At 56.9% G+C, this 17,379-nt stretch overlaps 1 protein-coding gene across 5 annotated transcripts in view; it reads right to left on the bottom strand.

The window, feature by feature from the left end:
* The window catches only part of CUX2 (cut like homeobox 2), a 62,848-nt gene that overhangs the window by 3,597 nt on the left and 41,872 nt on the right, over positions 1-17,379 (bottom strand). For 3 of the 5 annotated variants that reach the window (XM_058036690.1, XM_058036689.1, XM_058036692.1), the window contains exons 2-16: positions 13,908-13,986; positions 8,763-8,903; positions 8,534-8,648; positions 7,606-7,682; positions 7,457-7,523; positions 6,728-6,776; positions 5,919-6,023; positions 5,240-5,431; positions 5,043-5,101; positions 4,698-4,945; positions 3,879-4,514; positions 2,874-2,975; positions 1,474-2,249; positions 846-1,005; positions 142-411 (exon numbers count right to left, since the gene is read on the bottom strand). In XM_058036690.1, coding sequence (XP_057892673.1) covers positions 142-411; positions 846-1,005; positions 1,474-2,249; positions 2,874-2,975; positions 3,879-4,514; positions 4,698-4,945; positions 5,043-5,101; positions 5,240-5,431; positions 5,919-6,023; positions 6,728-6,776; positions 7,457-7,523; positions 7,606-7,682; positions 8,534-8,648; positions 8,763-8,903; positions 13,908-13,986 — 3,076 coding nt within the window. Of the gene's footprint in view, positions 1-141; positions 412-845; positions 1,006-1,473; positions 2,250-2,873; positions 2,976-3,878; positions 4,515-4,697; positions 4,946-5,042; positions 5,102-5,239; positions 5,435-5,918; positions 6,024-6,727; positions 6,777-7,456; positions 7,524-7,605; positions 7,683-8,533; positions 8,677-8,762; positions 11,242-13,907; positions 13,987-17,379 lie in introns of those variants that run through there. The other 2 variants (XM_058036691.1, XM_058036693.1) reach the window with 2 other exon arrangements.

Genomic DNA, 17,379 nt, shown 5'->3' with positions numbered 1-17,379 from the left:
GCCAGCATCCTCCTGGAATTCCCATGAGCACCCACAGAGAAACATCTGGAAGGGGGGGTTGCACCTACAGGAACTGAGGTGCTGGATCCATGCAGTCTCACCAGCAGCTCCCAAAAACCTGGGCAGAGAGAGGGCCCGCACCTAAATTGTTGTCTGTCAGGACCTCCTTGACCTTCTTGGTGATGGAGTAGGTGTCCAGCTCGGGGGACATGGCGACGATCTCCTGGATGCCCACGGGGCCCTGGCTGTTGGGATACATCTTCCCGCCCAGCGCAGGCGTCGAGCGGCTCTCGGGCTGCTGGTTCTCCTTGCTGCTCTCCAAGGCCAGGGTGAGGGGCTCCTGGCAGCCCTTCTCGTGCTCGGAGGGGCTGGGGGGCGGCGAGGGGGACGGCTGGGGCTCCGCTGGGCTGGCTGTGTGACACCAGGGCACAGGGGTCAGCGGGAGGGGACGGGGCAGGGAGCAGGAAGGGCATTTGGGGGATGCTTGTGGATTTGCCCTCTAGAGGAGAGGGATACCAGCCAAGCTTCTCCAAAGTGGGAGATGATGGTGGTGGGATAATTAAAGAGAGAAAATGCCACCAATATAACACAAAAAATCCAGTTATTGCTTTACGTCAGGCACGAAGCCCAAGGTTTTTGATGTGGCTTTCCTTTTATTTTTGTTTTAAATGAAGGAGGTTGGGGATGGAAGGGACTTCCCAGGATGTGGGTGCTGGTACTGGAGTTGGCAGGGACAGCTCTTCCCAGTGCTGGGGTGGGAGCAGGACAAACTCCCTGGGATGCAGGGGACGGACACAGAAGTGGTGGGGACACTGATGACACATGGGGACAGTGATGTCACTTACCCTGGGAGGGTGTGGGCTGCTGGCTGATCCCCTGGCCCAGCTGGTCTGTCAGCCAGAGCTGCATGCGGATGAAGGGCTCCCGACCCTTCTGTGTCAGCTTGCTCCACGGTTTGGGCCGCGACAGCATGTCACTCACACTGCCCTGGGACAGTCCCAGCACCTGGGCACCACGCAGGTGTCACCCTCTCAAGGTGGGCTGCACTCCCCCAGTGATGGGAAGCCGCCTGCCCTCCACTCCCCTGTCAGGGGAGGGGGAGCAGGATGCCACCCACTGCCACCCACTGCCACCTGCTGCCACCCGCTGCCCCACAGCATGTCTGGACCCTCTGTCCCCAGCCATGGGTGCTGATGGTGGGCCCCCCGGGATACCCAGTGGGGTGGGAGGCTGGTCCCCAAAGGGCTGGGTTGAGGGGACTGTGTACTCTTGGTGGGAAGTGCCACAACCAGTTAGTGGTGGCCACTGGGAGACTGGGCTTGGGTCAGACCTGAGGACTCAGAGTCCTCCAAGGAGAAACAGACCAGGGAAAAGGAAGACTCTGGAAGGAGCTGGTGAAGGCCACCAATGAGCCCCAGGCTCTGGCTCATGGAGCAGAGGGGGACACCAGACCCCCCTTCTCCAGGCTGGTACCTTCTCTCCGAAGATCCTCTGGCAGATGCCGTTCTTGGCCAACTTCTCCTTGACCTGCCGGGTCAGCTCCAGCGTGTCCACCTCCCTGTACATGTACATCTCATACTGCTCTGGCGTCAGCGGCGGCACCGTGGGCTTCAGGGTCCGTGGCACGTACGTGGGGTAGTAGGACAGACGCCCCCCGGCCGCTGGCTCCGCTCCAGCTCCCTCCGCCTTCATCTCCGACAGCCGCTGGGGCTCCTCATCCTCCGGCTGCAGCTCGTCCTCGTTGGTGCCGCCCTCACCGGGCTCCCCCCGCGGCCAGCCCCGGCCGTTGGCCATGCTGGAGTAGCTGGAGGAGGAGGAGGACAGCGAGGGCGACACGGAGGTGTAGGGCCGGCTGAGCAGGCTCCGCTCCGACGCCCAGTGCTGGTCGAAGTAGGAGCCGGCGTCGCCGATCTCCGACTTCACCTTGCGGATGATGCTCTGGACGAAGGCGGCGGGGGAGAGCACGGCCAGGGGCGTCTGCGGCGGGCCAGGGCTGGCCCCGCTGCCCTCCTCCTGCTTGACCAGGGCGGGGGTGATGTTCTGGCTGACGGTGCCCAGCGTGGAGCGCTCGGAGGGCACCGCGTCCCCTCCGCGCCCGCCGGGCCCCGACTCCACGTCCAGCAGCGCCTGCTGCTGCGCCTGCATCTCCCGCCGCGCCTGCTCCAGGATGCTCTTGATGGCGTCCTCCGAGCTGCTGCTGCTCGCCCCGTTGGCCACTGCCTGTGATGCTGATGGTGTTTTGGGCTCCCCTGTAGAGAAAAGCAGTGAGGGCAGCCCAGAGGAGCAGCAGACATCGTTTACTGTGCGGCCACAACTCAAAGTGTGGGAGGAAAGTGGTTTATCCCAATCTGGTTTGGACCAGCAGCATCCACAAAGCAAAAGCGTCAACAGCCCCAGCTCAAAGCCAACTTCTTTTTTGATGATTGCAAAATAAATCCCATTACCAACAATGCGATAGACAAACATGTTTGTTTTCCCTGCCTGTTTTTTCCACCGTTGCGGTCTAATTTAATTCTCCGGGATTCTGCTTTCTCAGCAGACTACCTGTTTTAATGTATTTCATTTCTTGTAATTGACTGTGAGAGCAGCTGCTTTAATGGTTCCTCGTGCCAGATGGATCCTGAATACTCATTTAATCATCTGGTTTGGGGCAGGGGGGAGGAAAAAGAGTGCATCCAAAGTTTCTGAAAGCCCAGATCTGAACTCTGCTGCACAGGGACTCTTCCATCCCACACAGCATTTTCTTCCAACATGCCCTAAAATTCTACATGGATGTCAATGGGTGAAACACCCCCCAAAAAGCCAATTTTTGGGACGGGTGCTGCTGCCACAGGGCAGAGCAGGGACTTGGCCACCCCCATGGCAGCACCTACCTCCCTTCTGCGACTCAATCTCCTTTTTTGCCTGCTCCAGGATGCTTTTGATGGCGTCGTCGGAGCCGGTCTCCGGTGTCCTGATCCGTGGTGTGATGCTACCTGATCAAAGAGGCAGGATAACAGCTTTGTCACCAGCGCTGGTTTTACAAGCTCCACTTGTATGTCAGGAAGTATTTACTGCTCCTCATGTTCAGTTATTTTTAGGGATGCTGGTTTGAAGACAAGTGTCACTCCCGATTAGTCGCTACCGGAGCACAGGGAGCCCTGGTAGCCCTGGCTGCCAGCTCCTGCCTCTGGCACAGCATCTCCCACCACCTTGCTCATCCCAGCCAAGGGCACCCTCTCCCCACCACGAGCAGAGACACGGGCACAGAAACCATGTCCCCATCCCTGGCACTGTGCCCTCCTGGCTGTTAATAGAAGTATTAATGATGGATCAGATCCAGGGGATAAATCAGAGCCCTCCAGGCTTAAACCAGCAGGTGCATGAGCCATGGGTGTGCATTGTCCACTCCTGGTGTGCACTGTCCACTCCTGGTGCCACCATGGGGACTTGAGTGACCCGCTGCCACTGCTGAGATGTGGCCAGCAGCCACTGTCCCCAGAGATGGGAGTCACCATTCCACGACAGTGCCAATGCCGCGCCGAGGTTCCGCAGCACTAAAACTTCATTATTTTAATGAAATATTCCCCAGCACATTGATTCATACAGCACAGAACAGCCTAATGAATAATTAAATGGCACTTGTCAGAATAAATGAGTAAAGCACGTCCGGGGATGCAGTTCCACAGCCATGGGTTGCTGTTAATTGCTGCCGTTTGCCAGAGCTCATCCCACCCAGCAGCCAGCTCCATCCCAGCAGGGAAAATCCTGGGGAACAGCATCCCAGCACATCAGGGTCTGGTGAGCATCCCTGCCACAGCATGAGGCACCCCAGGGTGAACTGGGGTGCACTGGGAGGGGGACAGGACCCGTTGGCCAGGGCCACCCCAACCACTCACCTCTCTGGCGCACCTGGATAGTCCTCAGGGCCAGCACGTTCTGCTCGTCGGACAGGAACTGCTTCATCTTGATGAACGGCTCCTTGCCCTTCACCGTCAGCTTGTGCCAGGGCTTGGGCCGCGCCAAGATCTCGCTGACGGAGCCCTGGGACAGCCCCAGCACGTAGTGCCCGAAGACCCTCTGCCCAATGTTGTGCTTCAGCAGCTGCTCCTTCACCTGGAAGGCGATTTCGGCCGTGTCCAGCTGCTCCTCCTCGCCGGAGCTGCCGGCGCTGCCCTCGGAGGGCTCGCCGGGCGGGCTGGTGGCACTGGTGGCCGGCACGGGGACGGGGTGCACGGTGCTGCTTTTGGCCCCGAAGAAGGAGGAGGGGAAGGGCGGCGCCCCGCTGCTGCTCTCGCTCTTGTAGCCGGGCACAGGGAGGTGGGGGGCCTTGGGGTCCCCTGAGAGCCGCTCAGCCCCCGGGAAGGGGGACAGCGAGAAAGTCCGGGGACCATCAGGGGCCACGCCGGGGCCAGGCAGCGGCGGGAGGGGAGTGGGGGACGCGGGGTCATCAGCTGGGGCGTGGTGAGGAGATGGGTACGGCTGCTCCATGCCCAGTGGATCCTTCCCTGACTCGTCTTCGGAGTGATCCTCCTCTAGAGATGAAGGAGAGAGAGGGAGACACACTAGAGTCCCCCTGGCCACGGCTCAGGCACAGCCCTGCAGCCAAACAGCTCCTGCCTCAGTTTCCCCAGGCGACATCCCACCCCACCACAGCCGGGCCGCCCACATTCCCACGGATATTCCCAGCAGGACGCCACAGAATCTAACATCCCTACCAGTGCTGGCCAGCAGGCTGGGCTTCTCCAGCAGGTACTTCTGGGAGGGGTAGAAAGCCTCCTTCCCCAGCAGCAGGGCCTCCTCTGCCTTGGAGATGCTCTGCAAGGAGCCAGGGCGAGATGGGGACAGGCGGCGGAGGCACCGTCGGCAGGGCTGGCTCAGCCCGGCCAGCGCCTCGGGACGCGCCACGCCACTTGCCTGGGGCAGGCTGCAGCCAGCAGAGGCCACCTTCATCGCCTTCAGGATGCTGGCAGGGAGACAAGGAGGTGACATGGCGGCTGTGTCACAGCTGTGGTGCTGGGACACCAGCGAGGAGGCAGCCATGGGCGCCGGTCAAGCCATACCTCAGCTCGGTTTTGATCTCCTCGTAGTCAGCCTGTGCCTGCAGCTTCTCCTCCAGCTTCTGTGGAGCAGAGGAGGGGACTCCTTGCAGCCAGCTCCTGGCGGCCACACGGCACGGCTGGACCCATGTCCCCCACCCCTGGCATGGCAGGACCTGTGTCCCCCATCCCTGGCACGCCCCAAGCCCCCACAGGCGCACCTCGATGGCCTCGTTCTTGGCGGCCAGCTGTCCCTCCAGCTCGGCGATCTGGGTGGCAGAGGACTCCTCCAGCTCCTGCAGAGAGCTCTGGAGGTGCTGCACATCCTTCAGGAGCCGCAGGATCTCCCGGTCCTTGGCAGCCAGAGCTGCCTCCAACCTCGACCCTGAGCACATGGAATAGTTCACTTTGTCCTGCTGGGAGAGGGGACACTGTCAGCTCCCGGCCACCCAAGGTGGGGACAAGGGCCACCCTCCCCATTGGACCTGTCCCTGCAGGAAGCAGGGCTCAGCTTAGTGCACTTGGGACATTGGGGAGGGACAGACATTCCTTCTGCCCCTTAAAGGTCTCCCAGGTGCATTTCAGTGCTGTGGGGGTGCGTGTCCCCTCCTCTGTGAGAGGCTGACAGGCACAGCCAGTTCTACTGCCTCAGGGTAAAAACACTCCTCAGGCATTTTGGGTTTCCTCCCCTCAGGCATTTTGGGCTTGCTCCCAAACACAAAAAGGTGCTCCCTGCATCAGTGGGGTGCTCCCAAGCGCAGTGGGACGTTCCCGGCTGTGACAGATGCTGCCGGCCCCAAAGGATGCTGCAGGCGCCAGGGCTGTCCCTGGCCCTGAGGGGTGCTCCTGGCCCCAAGGGCTGTTCCTGAGGGGTGCTCCTGGTCCCAGGGATGCCCTCACCCCCGTGGTGCCCGTCGGGGAGCAGCAGGCCAGGCGCAGGGAGCTGTTGACGGCCGCCAGCTGCTCCCTCAAACTCTCCACTTCCCTCTGCGCCGCCTCCGCCCGCTGCAAGGGAACAGAGCAGGAATCACACCAGGCACTGCAGCTCAGCCCACCCCACACAGGGCCCAGGATCTGCCCCAATCTCTGCCTCTCCTGAGCATCCCACTCCCACCTCCAGCATCCTCAGCCCAGCCCAGATATTTAAGTTCCCCCCACGTATTTAAGGTCCCCATGTCCTAGCACAGTTCCTGATCCCCATCCTTCAGCACTGGCTGCAGACCATCTCCAGGATATCTTTTTTCCACCCAAAAGGATGGTTTTATTTACACAAATTGTTCTTTAGACCTCTTGTATTATCCACATGTATTTATTTGTACCTACATTTTCAGAATTAAAAAAAACACTAATTAAGAGGAGTGGATAAGACCAAGAGAGATTTCAACGGAATCTAACACAGGAACAGTGTGGGTTGTGTCCTAAAACACCCGTGGGAGGCTGGAGGTGACAAGTGCCAGCTCCAGCAGCCAAATGGAGCCTGGCAGAATCCCAAACACACCCTTGACCCCATACATGGGGCAGGGGGTCCCACCAAGGGGAGGAAACTGAGCCCTCCTTTGTAGGAATTCCCAATCGTGGTGCCTGTCAACCCCTTATCAGTTTTGGGGACAGACACTCAGGCCACACAGATGCTTGGGGTGCATGCAGCACCTCGAGTTCTGCAGGGCCAACCCCACCCCAAGCCCCTGCCAAGTCAGCTCCTGGCTCACCTGGTTGGCTTTCTCAAGGTTGGTCATGATCATGGCCACTTCATCTGCCCTGAGACAGAAAACAAGAGGTGTCAGAGGGTGTGGGGGCACAGACACAGCCCAGAACACGGGCAGGAGGCTGAGGGATTTTGCCTTTGCCCAGGGGGAGGAGAACTGAAGTTTCTCCTCAAAAGACTCCCGGGGAAGAACTGGGAGTAGCCAGGAGATAAAGAGGAGATAAGGGAACATCAACAAACATTTCCCCCCTGGTGGGTCGGAGACACCTGGTCTGGGGAAAGATCGATAAAAGAGCCCAAGGATGAGGACCCAATTAAGATCGAAGGTGAAGGGATTAATAACCAATAGGAGATGGAATACTAAGGATTGTGTCATTTGAGATCAATGAATGTGAATTTCTGTGGGGCTTTTATGTACTAATAAATAAAGGTCTGGTACAAAACCAGGTGTGATTGAATGATTTTCACTGCATAACCCGGGCATGAGTGGATGAAACAATTTCTGTTGCACATCCCGGCCAGAATAAAGCAACACCTTGGCTCTCCAACACTTAAAAGATGTTGTTGGAGAGTTTGTGTTTCTCTCACAATTTCGGTGACACCACAGCTGAGGATGTCCCTGCAGGGGCTTGAAGCATCTCAGCTCCTCAAGCAGCACCACGGAGATGTCCCAGTGCTGCCAAAAGTGTCTCAGCTCAGCTCTGAGCACAACCCAGCCCTGCTGGGCACTTACTTGGACGCCGCTTCCTCGTCGTATTTACAGCGCAGCTCCAGCAGCTCCGTCTGCGTGGCCTTCAGCGCTGGCAAGAGGAAGAGGAGGGTGAGCTGTGGGGTGGGGGCCAGGCCCTGCACGGTCAGCAGCCCCTGTCCCGGCCCCACTACCTGCGTGGAGCACTTTGATCTTCTCCTCTGCCTCCCCCAGCCGAGCGGCCAAGGTGACCTGAGCTTCCTGCAGGCCCCTGCGAGAGACGGGCACCAGGGATGGACAGGGGGCACCGCCGACCCCACAGCCCCCCAGAACCACACAGAGACCCCTCAGAGTCCCCTCCTCTACCCCATCACTCACTGGAGCCAGGAAACTCCCACCAGTGGATACCAGGATGTGTCCAAGCTGTGTTAACCCTCAGTAACATGTTTAATGTTTATTGCCCCAAGTGTAAAAAAAATTCACATTGGGTTGAAAATGGTCCCTGATCCCTGAGGCTGAAACCCCTCTGAGGGGGGCATGGCAGCCCACCCCCACCTGTAATTAACTGGAGGAGGGGGAAGCAATCAGGGCAAAGTTATTCTGCATTATTTATAGCCTGCACTTGCCAGGAACTTACTCGCAGAGCTCTGCAATTTAGGGTTTAAAGATTCTTCATTTGTTTCCCCGGTGCAGCGTGTTAAGGAATAACAATGAAGGCATCAGAGCATCTGAATTAAAAGGTCATCTAATGAGGTTCACACAGCGACCTGGATTGAGCCCACCAGTCCGAGCAAAGCCATGAGCCAGGGATTCCGTGGAAGGGGACAACAGGAGGGACCTGTCCCCGCTGTGCCTGTGCCTGCTGCTTGCCCAAAACCACCCGGGATGGGGATGGACAGACAGACAGACACTGGGAGAGTTTCTGAGCATGGTGTGACTGCTTCAAACTGGACAGCAGAGGGAAGGAGAAGGTGGATGGATGGATGGATGGATGGATGGATGGATGGATGGATGGATGGATGGATGGATGGATGGAAGGAAGGACATCCCCGTGCAGGAGCGAGGACAGAGCCACGCGTCCTCACAGCGCCCCAAACCCACCCCATTTGGGCTCCCACGTACTTTTGCTTGTCTGCCTCATGTCTCTGCAGCGGGGTCTCTGTGCCGGGCGCTTTGGCTTTGCCGTCGGGGCCAGGCAGTGGGGGCTCAGCTGCCGGCGACCTCGCGTCCCTGCGCTCTGCGGGGACACAGGCACACACACGCGGCTGCGGAGGGGACACGGCCGTGGCCAGGGGGCAATCCTGGCCCCGCATGCCAGGGATGCTCCCAGGGGCTGCCCCTGTCCCGGTACCTTTGGTGCTGCCGAGCTCCGGGTGCTTCTTCCAGGGCCGGCTGAGATCCTTGAGGGGCGGCGGCGGCTCCGGCTCGAGGCGCTGCAGCTGCTGCAGCCGATCCTCCAGGCTCCGGGCAGCCTCCAGCACAGGAGCGGGGTCTGTGGGGTGTGGGATGGGCGCTGAGAGGCAGGGATGGTCCTGCACAGGCCCTCTCCCACCTCCCCGTGCCGTGGGGACACCCCAGATCCCGCGTTACCCAAAGCTATGGGGACAACACACCAGGTCCTGCCTTGCCCAAAGCCATGGGGGGACACGCCAGGTCCTGCCTTTCTAGGAGCTGTGGGGATACCCTGAATTCTGCCATTCCAGGAGCCATGGGGATACACCAGGTCCTGGCTTTCCAGGAACCGTGGGGATATCCTGAATTCTGTCATCCAGGAGCCATGGGGACATGCCCCGAGTTCCTCCTTTCTAGGAGCTGTGGGGACATGCCACCTCCTTCCATTCCAGGTGCCATAGGGACATGCCAAGTCCTGCTTTTCTAGCAGCCATGGGGACATCCTGCCATTCCAGGTGCCATGGGGACACCACCCTAGTCCTGCCTTTCTAAGAACTGTGGGGACACACCAAGTCCTGCTTTTCTAGGAGCTGTGGGGATATCCTGAATTCTGCCATTCCAGGAGCCATGGGGACACCACCCTAGTCCTGCCTTTCTAGGAGCCATGGGGACATGCCAAGTCCTACTCTTCCTGCGGCCATGTGGGCATCCTGCCATTCCAGGTGCCATGGGAACACCCCCCGAGTCCTGCCCTTCTAGGAGCCATGGGGACACGCCAGGTCCTGCCATTCCAGGAGCCGTGGGGACACACCAAGTCCCTCTTTTCCAGCAGCCATGGGGACATCCTGCCTTTCCAGGAGCCATGGGGACACACAAAGTCCTGCTTTTCCAGCAGCCATGGGGACATCCTGCCATTCCAGGAGCCATGGGGACACACAAAGTCCCTCTTTTCCAGCAGCCATGGGGACATCCTGCCTTTCCAGGAGCCGTGGGGACACACCAAGTCCCGCTTTTCCAGCAGCCATGGGGACATCCTGCCATTCCAGGAGCCACAGGAACATCCCTGCCTTTCCCCGCCAGCCCCGCGACACGGAGGGACGGGCTGGGGACATGGGGACATCACCTCCCCGGGCACGGTGGCTCCTGCAGGGCTGCTTTGGGCACAGACAATGGAGGTTTGTGCCGAGGTAAGCAGGTGCATCCGGAGCCGTCCGTCTTCCCTCTGTCAGCATTACACCATCATTAGCTGGTGTCTGCTCAGCGGGGTGTGCCATTATGTCTCCCAGGGCTGATGTAATTATACATTGACATAATTAACCCAGCAAGCCCATTAAGCAGGCCAGCTAAAAATTCATCTATAATTATTTGTTGTGTGCATGCTAATGAGTCCATCTGCACTGCCATTGTACAACATGAACAAATTAATTTACAAGTCTGGGTTTTTTAATAAGTTCAAGAAAATGCCTCCTATTGAGCCAGGTTAATGTAGGTTTGGGGGATTTTTTTTTTTTTTTTTGGTTGGGTTTTTTTTTTTTCGTGGAAAAGAAGAGGAGAGAAAATAGATTTGAATTCTCCAGGGTCAAAAAGTTAGGCAAACAGGGAAGTGGGGTGGAGTTGGGCATGCTACTGTACGGCACGTGGCAGGCATCCAAGGGTAAAAGATAATAACAGTGGGTGGTGGAAAAAAATTCCAACAACTGGCTGCCTCCACTCAGAACGGGACACAGAGCAGCTCTGCTGCTTGGCAAGCCCCTGGCTGAGATGGAAGAGGGATGAAGGAGGTCAAACATGGGATTTGGGGGTCAAACACAGCACCAGATGATTTTGGGGGTGAACCCGCCCAGGAGATGCAAGATTTGGTCCATGCCCATGTGGATGCTCCTTGCAAACAAGAAATGCCAAGGCTGTGCTCCTCCAAATGGGATTTGTGTGTCTGTCTGTCCCATTGCTGCCATCCCACAGCATCACACCCCACAGCATTCCCCCAGGATTAGTGCCTGCCAGACCAGAGCATCCTCCACAGGGAATGTTGTCCCTTCCTTCTGCTGGACATCACAAATGAATGGATGGAATAAGAGGTTTGTGCCAGGATTCTGGCCACAGGGATCCAGAGGCATGAGTGCTGTCAGCTTTGTCACTGAAGCAGGGACGTGGCTCCAGCTGGGACCCTCCTGGGGATGCTCACGGCATCCTTCAGCTCCTGGTGTGTCTCACTCAGCTCAGCATTGCCCAGGCTGGTTCCCCACCCAGGGGTGTGGGGTGGCAGTGATGCAGCGCAGCCCCAGCCAGCCTGGATGCTCCCACAGCCATTAATAACTCCACAACGACATGAGTGGAGATAAGGATATGGATAATTAAACCCTGCACTCCGGGGGCTGCTGGGATCCCCCCTGTCCCCCCCAGCCCTGGGGGTGCTGGCAGGAGGCTCCGTGCCAGCCTGTGAGGAGATAAACACTGGGACAGGCCCTGTTTGATCCACACCAGCAGCTCCTCCTGCCTCCAAGATGAGAAATAATATGGGAAAAACGGGTCTGAGTGATAAAGCACCAGGGATTTTCCTCGGGTCAGCATTTTCCTTCCCATGAGCTGCAGCCCTCCGTGTGCTGTTCCCTGTTTGGAGCTGCCAGCCTGGGATGGAATGGTGGGAACAGAGCTTTGGGAAGGGAAGAACAAACCTTTACAACAGCCAGGGCAGTGCAGATGCCAAATTCCGGACTGGAATAACTGCACTGAGCTAATGCCACACTGCCCACCCACTGGGAAACACCATCCTCAGCTGTGGGGCTGGCTCTGCCACCACCTGTGAGATATTGGGGTGTAATCCCTTCCTCCATGGATCACATCTTCCACTGGGACGGGTTAGACCTGACACTGGCCAGCAGCACAGACGGGTGACACGAGGGACACGTGTGCCTAAACAGGATCTGAGGGCATCGCTCTGGGGCCATGGTGCAGGCAGCTCCCCTGGGAAACAAGTGTGTCCCTGCCCTGGCACGCTGATCTATCCCTCCATACCCTCATCCATTATATATGCAGTTTTTATATATATATTAATTAAATAAATAAATAAATACAAATATAAGTGCCACCACTAGCTGGCGTCATTGGCCACCCTTTAGTGGCACCAGCAGCGCTGCAGCAGGATCACAGAATCACAAAATATCCTGAGCTGGAAGGGACCACAAGGATCCAGGAGTCCAAGCCCTGGCCCTGCACAGACACCCCAACATTCCCACCCTCAGAGTGTTGTCCAAGTGTTCCCAGAGCTCTGGCAGCCTCAGGGCTGTGCCCATTCCCTGGGGGAGAACTTTTCCCTGATAACCAACCTAAAACTCCCTGACACAGCTCCAGCCATTCCCTGGGTGCTGCCCCTGCTCACTGAGATTGGAGCTGCCCCTGCACTGCCCCTCCTGAGGATGCTGTGGTTTGGGATGAAGGCTCCCCTCAGTTTCCTCTTTTCCACACTGAACAAACCAAGTGCCCCCAGCCGCTCCTCAAGTGACTCCTCCTCCAGACCCTTCTCCACGGCACTCCTTTGGTTGCTCACTAACAGGGACAGGGGCAGTTCTGAGTGCTCCTCACCTTCTCCTGAGCAGATGAGCACCTGTATCCCTGGGGATCACCAGCTAATCCCAGTGCCAGGGCCATTCTACCCAGCCCACCTTCCATGCTGCTGCTGCTGCCTGGCCCCAGGAGGAGCACAGGTCACCCTTGGCGCACCCATGGGACACCCACAGCACCTCCACAGTGCTGTCACCTCTCCTCTGCCACCCCATCCCAACCTGCTCCAACACACCCAGCAGCGCCCTACCAATCCCTCCACGAGTCAAAGTCAGCCTTAAATCAAATCATCCCCAACAACAATGACATTAATTATGCTTTTAACACATTTTACTGCTTCCCCCCCCTTCCCTTCACGCCACATCTGTGTGAACAATATCCAAAAGATTTACGGTTTTCTCCCGTAATTACAGACACACAGCCAGCTCACTTATCAAAATACTTGCTGAGCAATCAGGCTCCGTTACAGTCTCTGCCAGAGATTTGTGTTGACAGCAGCCATTCAAAGCAAAAAATGTCGAATCAGGACTTATGTGGCGCTTGGAAAGTATTCCACAAAGAGTTTGCCTGTCGAGAGACATGTGGACATGGAACAGACGGGGATGAACCGCGGGAGGGAGGACTTGGGGTGCAGGAGAGGAGCCAGAGATGCTGTGGAGAGCGGAGAGAGGAGAAGGAGGAGTGCAGAGAGCACAGGGAAGGAGTTTTGGGGCGTGCATGTGTGTGTGCATCCATGTGCAGGCGGGAGGAGCCTGTGGGTGAGTGCGGGGAGGTGGGGAGGGAAGATAACTGGGTTCTGAGAGCCGAGCTGACATTTGGTTCTCGTAGCACAGGAGAAAATTTAATGAGGACAAAAATATGTCTCCCTAATTCCCCTAAGAAATCATTAAAACATTTTGTTATTCCTAAATGTCTGGAAAATGAATTAGTGGCCCTGCAGGAGCCTTTCCGCGCGTTTCCAGCCGTTTGCAGCTCTCAGCCCCCGACGTGCCGGGGGACGCTCCGTGCCTGGCGCACACCAAATCCCCCAAAGTGGGGAGCAGCAGGAGGGGGCTCCCAGCTCCTCACCCATCCCTAGGACCAGCTCTGCCAACACACACCTCAGGGCTGCCCCGTGCCTCAGTTTCCCCCTCCCAGGACGGGGTGACAGAGGAAGGATGTCCCCGTGGCTCGTGCTGCGAGCCGGAGCTCGGCCGTTTCGCTCAACTTACCGTCAAACAGACAAGTGGGAATAGCCGCAGTGTTACTACACGGGCTGAGCAAATGTATTCCTTTCCTAATGTCAAGATGCATTTGGCTCAGGGGCTGAAACACAGCGATGGCAAAAGCTGCTTCCTCTCCTCTCTTCGGCTGGGATCTCCAGAGCACCATGCGCCGGCCGCGGTGGGCGACGCCAGCCGTGCCAGGGACGGTGCCAGCCGTGCTGGGGACGGTGCCAGCCGCGCCAGGGATGGTGCCAGGGATGGTGCCACGGTCCTCGCTGGCTCCTCGGGGCACCGGCACGCGACTCGTTAGGCAGCCAGGTCGCCACCGCGCTGCTTACCTGGAGCTCCGAGCAATTGCGCGTAAACGCTCAGGAAAGCCGTCTCAGCCTCCTTGCTGCTCTTACTAAGTGCAATCACCTGCGGGGAGAGGGATAAAGGGGTCAGGGATGGGCTTGGAGGGAGGAACCGGCCGAGCTGCTGGGATCGGCACCACCGCAGCCACACACGGGTGCCCCCGGCGCGGCTCCGTGCCCCACGCAGCCGTCGCTGCCTGTGGCCAAACTCCTCGTGCTGCTGCCATGTCACGTCGCCCTAAATCATTGATGCGCTCTGAGTAAATGAAAATTATAATTTAATGTCGGCGCTTAAATAAGGAATAAAGAAGCGCGCCCGCTGCTGTGCCCGCCGGGCCGGATCCGGCGCGCGGCCTCGCCCAGAGCCCTGCCAGGCTGGTGCTGGGGGTGGAGGGGATGCTCACATTGGGAATGGGACATTTCCTCCTGTCCCTGTCCCCCTTGGCTGTTGGGGTACCAGGGTGCTGGTGACCCTCACGCCAGCCTCATCCCAATAAGCCAACGACGTTAATCTGCTGTGTGTTCCCATCCAACATTTATGAGCATGAATCATTTACTCCCTTTAATTTTTCAAGGCCCAATGACACCTCAGGGTAGGGGCTGCTGCCCACCAGGTCATCGTGGTTACCCCTCACATCCAGCCCCACCTGGAGTGGATGGGATGGGGCAGCAGAGGGACATGAGGGCACAAGCATCAGGGATGGGAGTGACCCATTCCCAGCTGGAAAGAGCCAAATTGGGCACTCACACCAGCCAGCGATGGAGGAAGAGGTGCCCACCCAGCAGACACACTGTTATGACAGGGAAATAATCAATTAAATTGCTCTTACGCCACCGATGGGCTAATTATGAAACAAAGCGTGAACTTTGGGCCTCAGCCTGATGGCATCTCCCACGCTGGAGCATTTCCCCCTCCTGTGTGCCAGCAGAGCTCCTGGCTCACCCCTGCAGCCCGGATTGCCATGGCTTGTCATTGCAACCCAAAGCAAACGGCTCATTTGTAATCCAGCAGCCACCTGAGCAAGCCTCCTTCTCCTCCGGAGCTCGCAGGCACTGGAGCACAAAGATCATTTTTCTATTGTTAAAATTGTATAAGCCAGGCTTTTTATAGCAGCTCGTACACAAACCCACTTTCTCAGCACCGCGGCTCCAGCAGAGGAGGAATTTGGGGGCTTTTCTTCGGCGTTCTGCAAAAATGCTTGGCTTCAGGGTGCTTTAAAATAATAATAGTGAAGAGGGGAAAGGAGGGAGGAGGCAGCCAGGAGCCAGCACTGCCTGTGTGCTGGGGCAGGACAGATCCATGCCTGATGAATCTGCCAGTGGGCTGAGCCCTGGTGGGGGATTTGTAGGGATGTGGCACCTGCCCTGTGTGACCTCCCCATTCCCAAACCCTTTGGAATGCACAGGAGGTGGAGCAGGAGCAGATATGGGGCCATGAGGATGCCTGGATCTCTCCCAGCTGCTCTGAAGAGCTGCATCTCCCCTGAGCTGGTATCAACCAAAGGATGCAAAGCAAAAATCCAGCCCAAATGTTCTGCATTCCCTCTCCATCACCCCGTGTCTGTCCCCGTGCACCCCCAATCCATGCCAAACCAAACCAACTCCAAACCGAGCTGTTTGCACTGCATCTCCTCCCTCAAGTCACATCTCAGAGACAAAGCATTTTCCAAGGGGAACCCTTCCCTCTCCTCAGCAATCCCTGTGGAGGTCTGAGCACCCCCATTGAGGGATGGGAAAGGAGCCTGCAGCATCCCCTGTGCTGGGCCCCAGCACATTCCAGCCCATGTCAGTGCCAGGGCACCACCAGTGTGAGCAACTGGCACGTGCTGAGCCAGACACCCACTCCGCTCTTCCACAGTCCCACTAAACTTGTAGGAAATGTCAGCAGAAAAAAAGATATTTAACATTTTCAGTGATCTTTTCCAGATGGGGGATAATTTACTCAAATGCCAGGGGGGAGATTCTTGCTGGAGCAGCTCTGAGTCCCACACAGGGATGGCTCACCCAACACCGAAACTGCTGTAATTCCTCACACAGAGCTGAATAAACACCTGGGAAAAGCTCACATCAGCCCTAAAATCAAGGTATTCTAATAAAACACCTAAATTCTCACTTTCTTGAGGCAGAACCAAACCCTGCATCCACATCCGAAAAAGCAACACCTGAAAACATGCTGAAAAGAGGAGGAAATGGCTAAAAGTGGGGGAGCTGGGTTCAGTTCAGGATGGCATCGCTCCCATTCTCCCCATCACCACGATGCCCAGGAGTGACACAAACCCAGTGCCCACTCTGAGTGAGCTCTGCCTGTGCATTAAACACCCAGGTACTCTTAATTCCCACTTTTCCCCCTGCACAGCACCCGTGGGCTCAAGGTGAGGCTCGGCACGGGATCGCCGCCGTCTGATAAATTACATTTCCGCGCCGGGTCCTTTTCATGGCTGGTGACTTTCCAGCAAAGCAATTATCACTGCAGAATGCGTAATAGCCTAATTAATTACTATTGTCAGGCTGGCCTCTGTGCCATGATTATACCTTCCGAAGCCAACTTTTTAAACATTTGGAAGCAGAAATATTATTATAATTGAGTGACAAAAATGGTAAAACTCCCCCGGCGCTCGGAGCGTCTGAGCATCCCCGCTCCAGAGGCGCGGGATCTGCGGAGAGTTTATTCTTGCATCCACCAGATCAAGTGCAGGATAAGTAGTGGGTTATTTCCATCTAAATACTGGTGGCAGTAAACCACAAATGAGCTCTTTTTCAGCGTGGAGGAACAGCTGTCGGGGGAGAAAGCGGCAGCAGAGACCCCAAATGTTGAAGAAAAGTGATGAAAAAGAAATTAATTCAAGGCTTCGCTGTTTTTTTTTCTTGGGTGGTTTTTTTTTTTTTTTTTTTTGCTGATGTGTAAAGAAGTTGGGGAGAGAGAGAGAGGGTGGCAAGGAGGGGGAGGTTGGGAAGGAGGCAATGTCCTGGGAGAGCTCTGGGTGATGGGGCTGGACCACCACGAGGAACCAGACACACGCTGGGGTCTTCTGGTGCCCGAGTGTCCAAACAACCCCTTAAATCCACCACAAGTGCGCACAGAGCCATTGTGCGCCCACAGATTCATCCCACGCCCCCACAGATCCATCACAGACACACACAAACCCCTCACACACATCCACAGACCCATCAAACACTCACAGACCCATCACGCCCCCCACAAACCCACTGCACACCCACCCGAACCCATCACACCCACCCAGCATCCCCCAACTCCCACCATTCCCCCAAAGGCAGGAGCAGCTCCCAAGATTTTCACAAGGCCAAAAAGCAATTCATGTCAAAAAGATCAATAATATAAAAATAAAGCCTGAGAATTCTAGTTAAAGGGAACATCACAGAAATATGTTGTTCACGTCCATGATTCGGAGATTAAAAAAAGAAAAGGGGGGGGGAAAGAAGAATCAATAAAAGTTCT

This window comes from Melospiza georgiana, chromosome 18, assembly GCF_028018845.1.
Source record: "Melospiza georgiana isolate bMelGeo1 chromosome 18, bMelGeo1.pri, whole genome shotgun sequence".
In the NCBI taxonomy this organism is placed as follows: Eukaryota; Metazoa; Chordata; class Aves; order Passeriformes; family Passerellidae; genus Melospiza; species Melospiza georgiana.
Note: the sequence above shows the minus strand (reverse complement) of the source record. Positions and strands in the feature narration are given on the sequence as shown.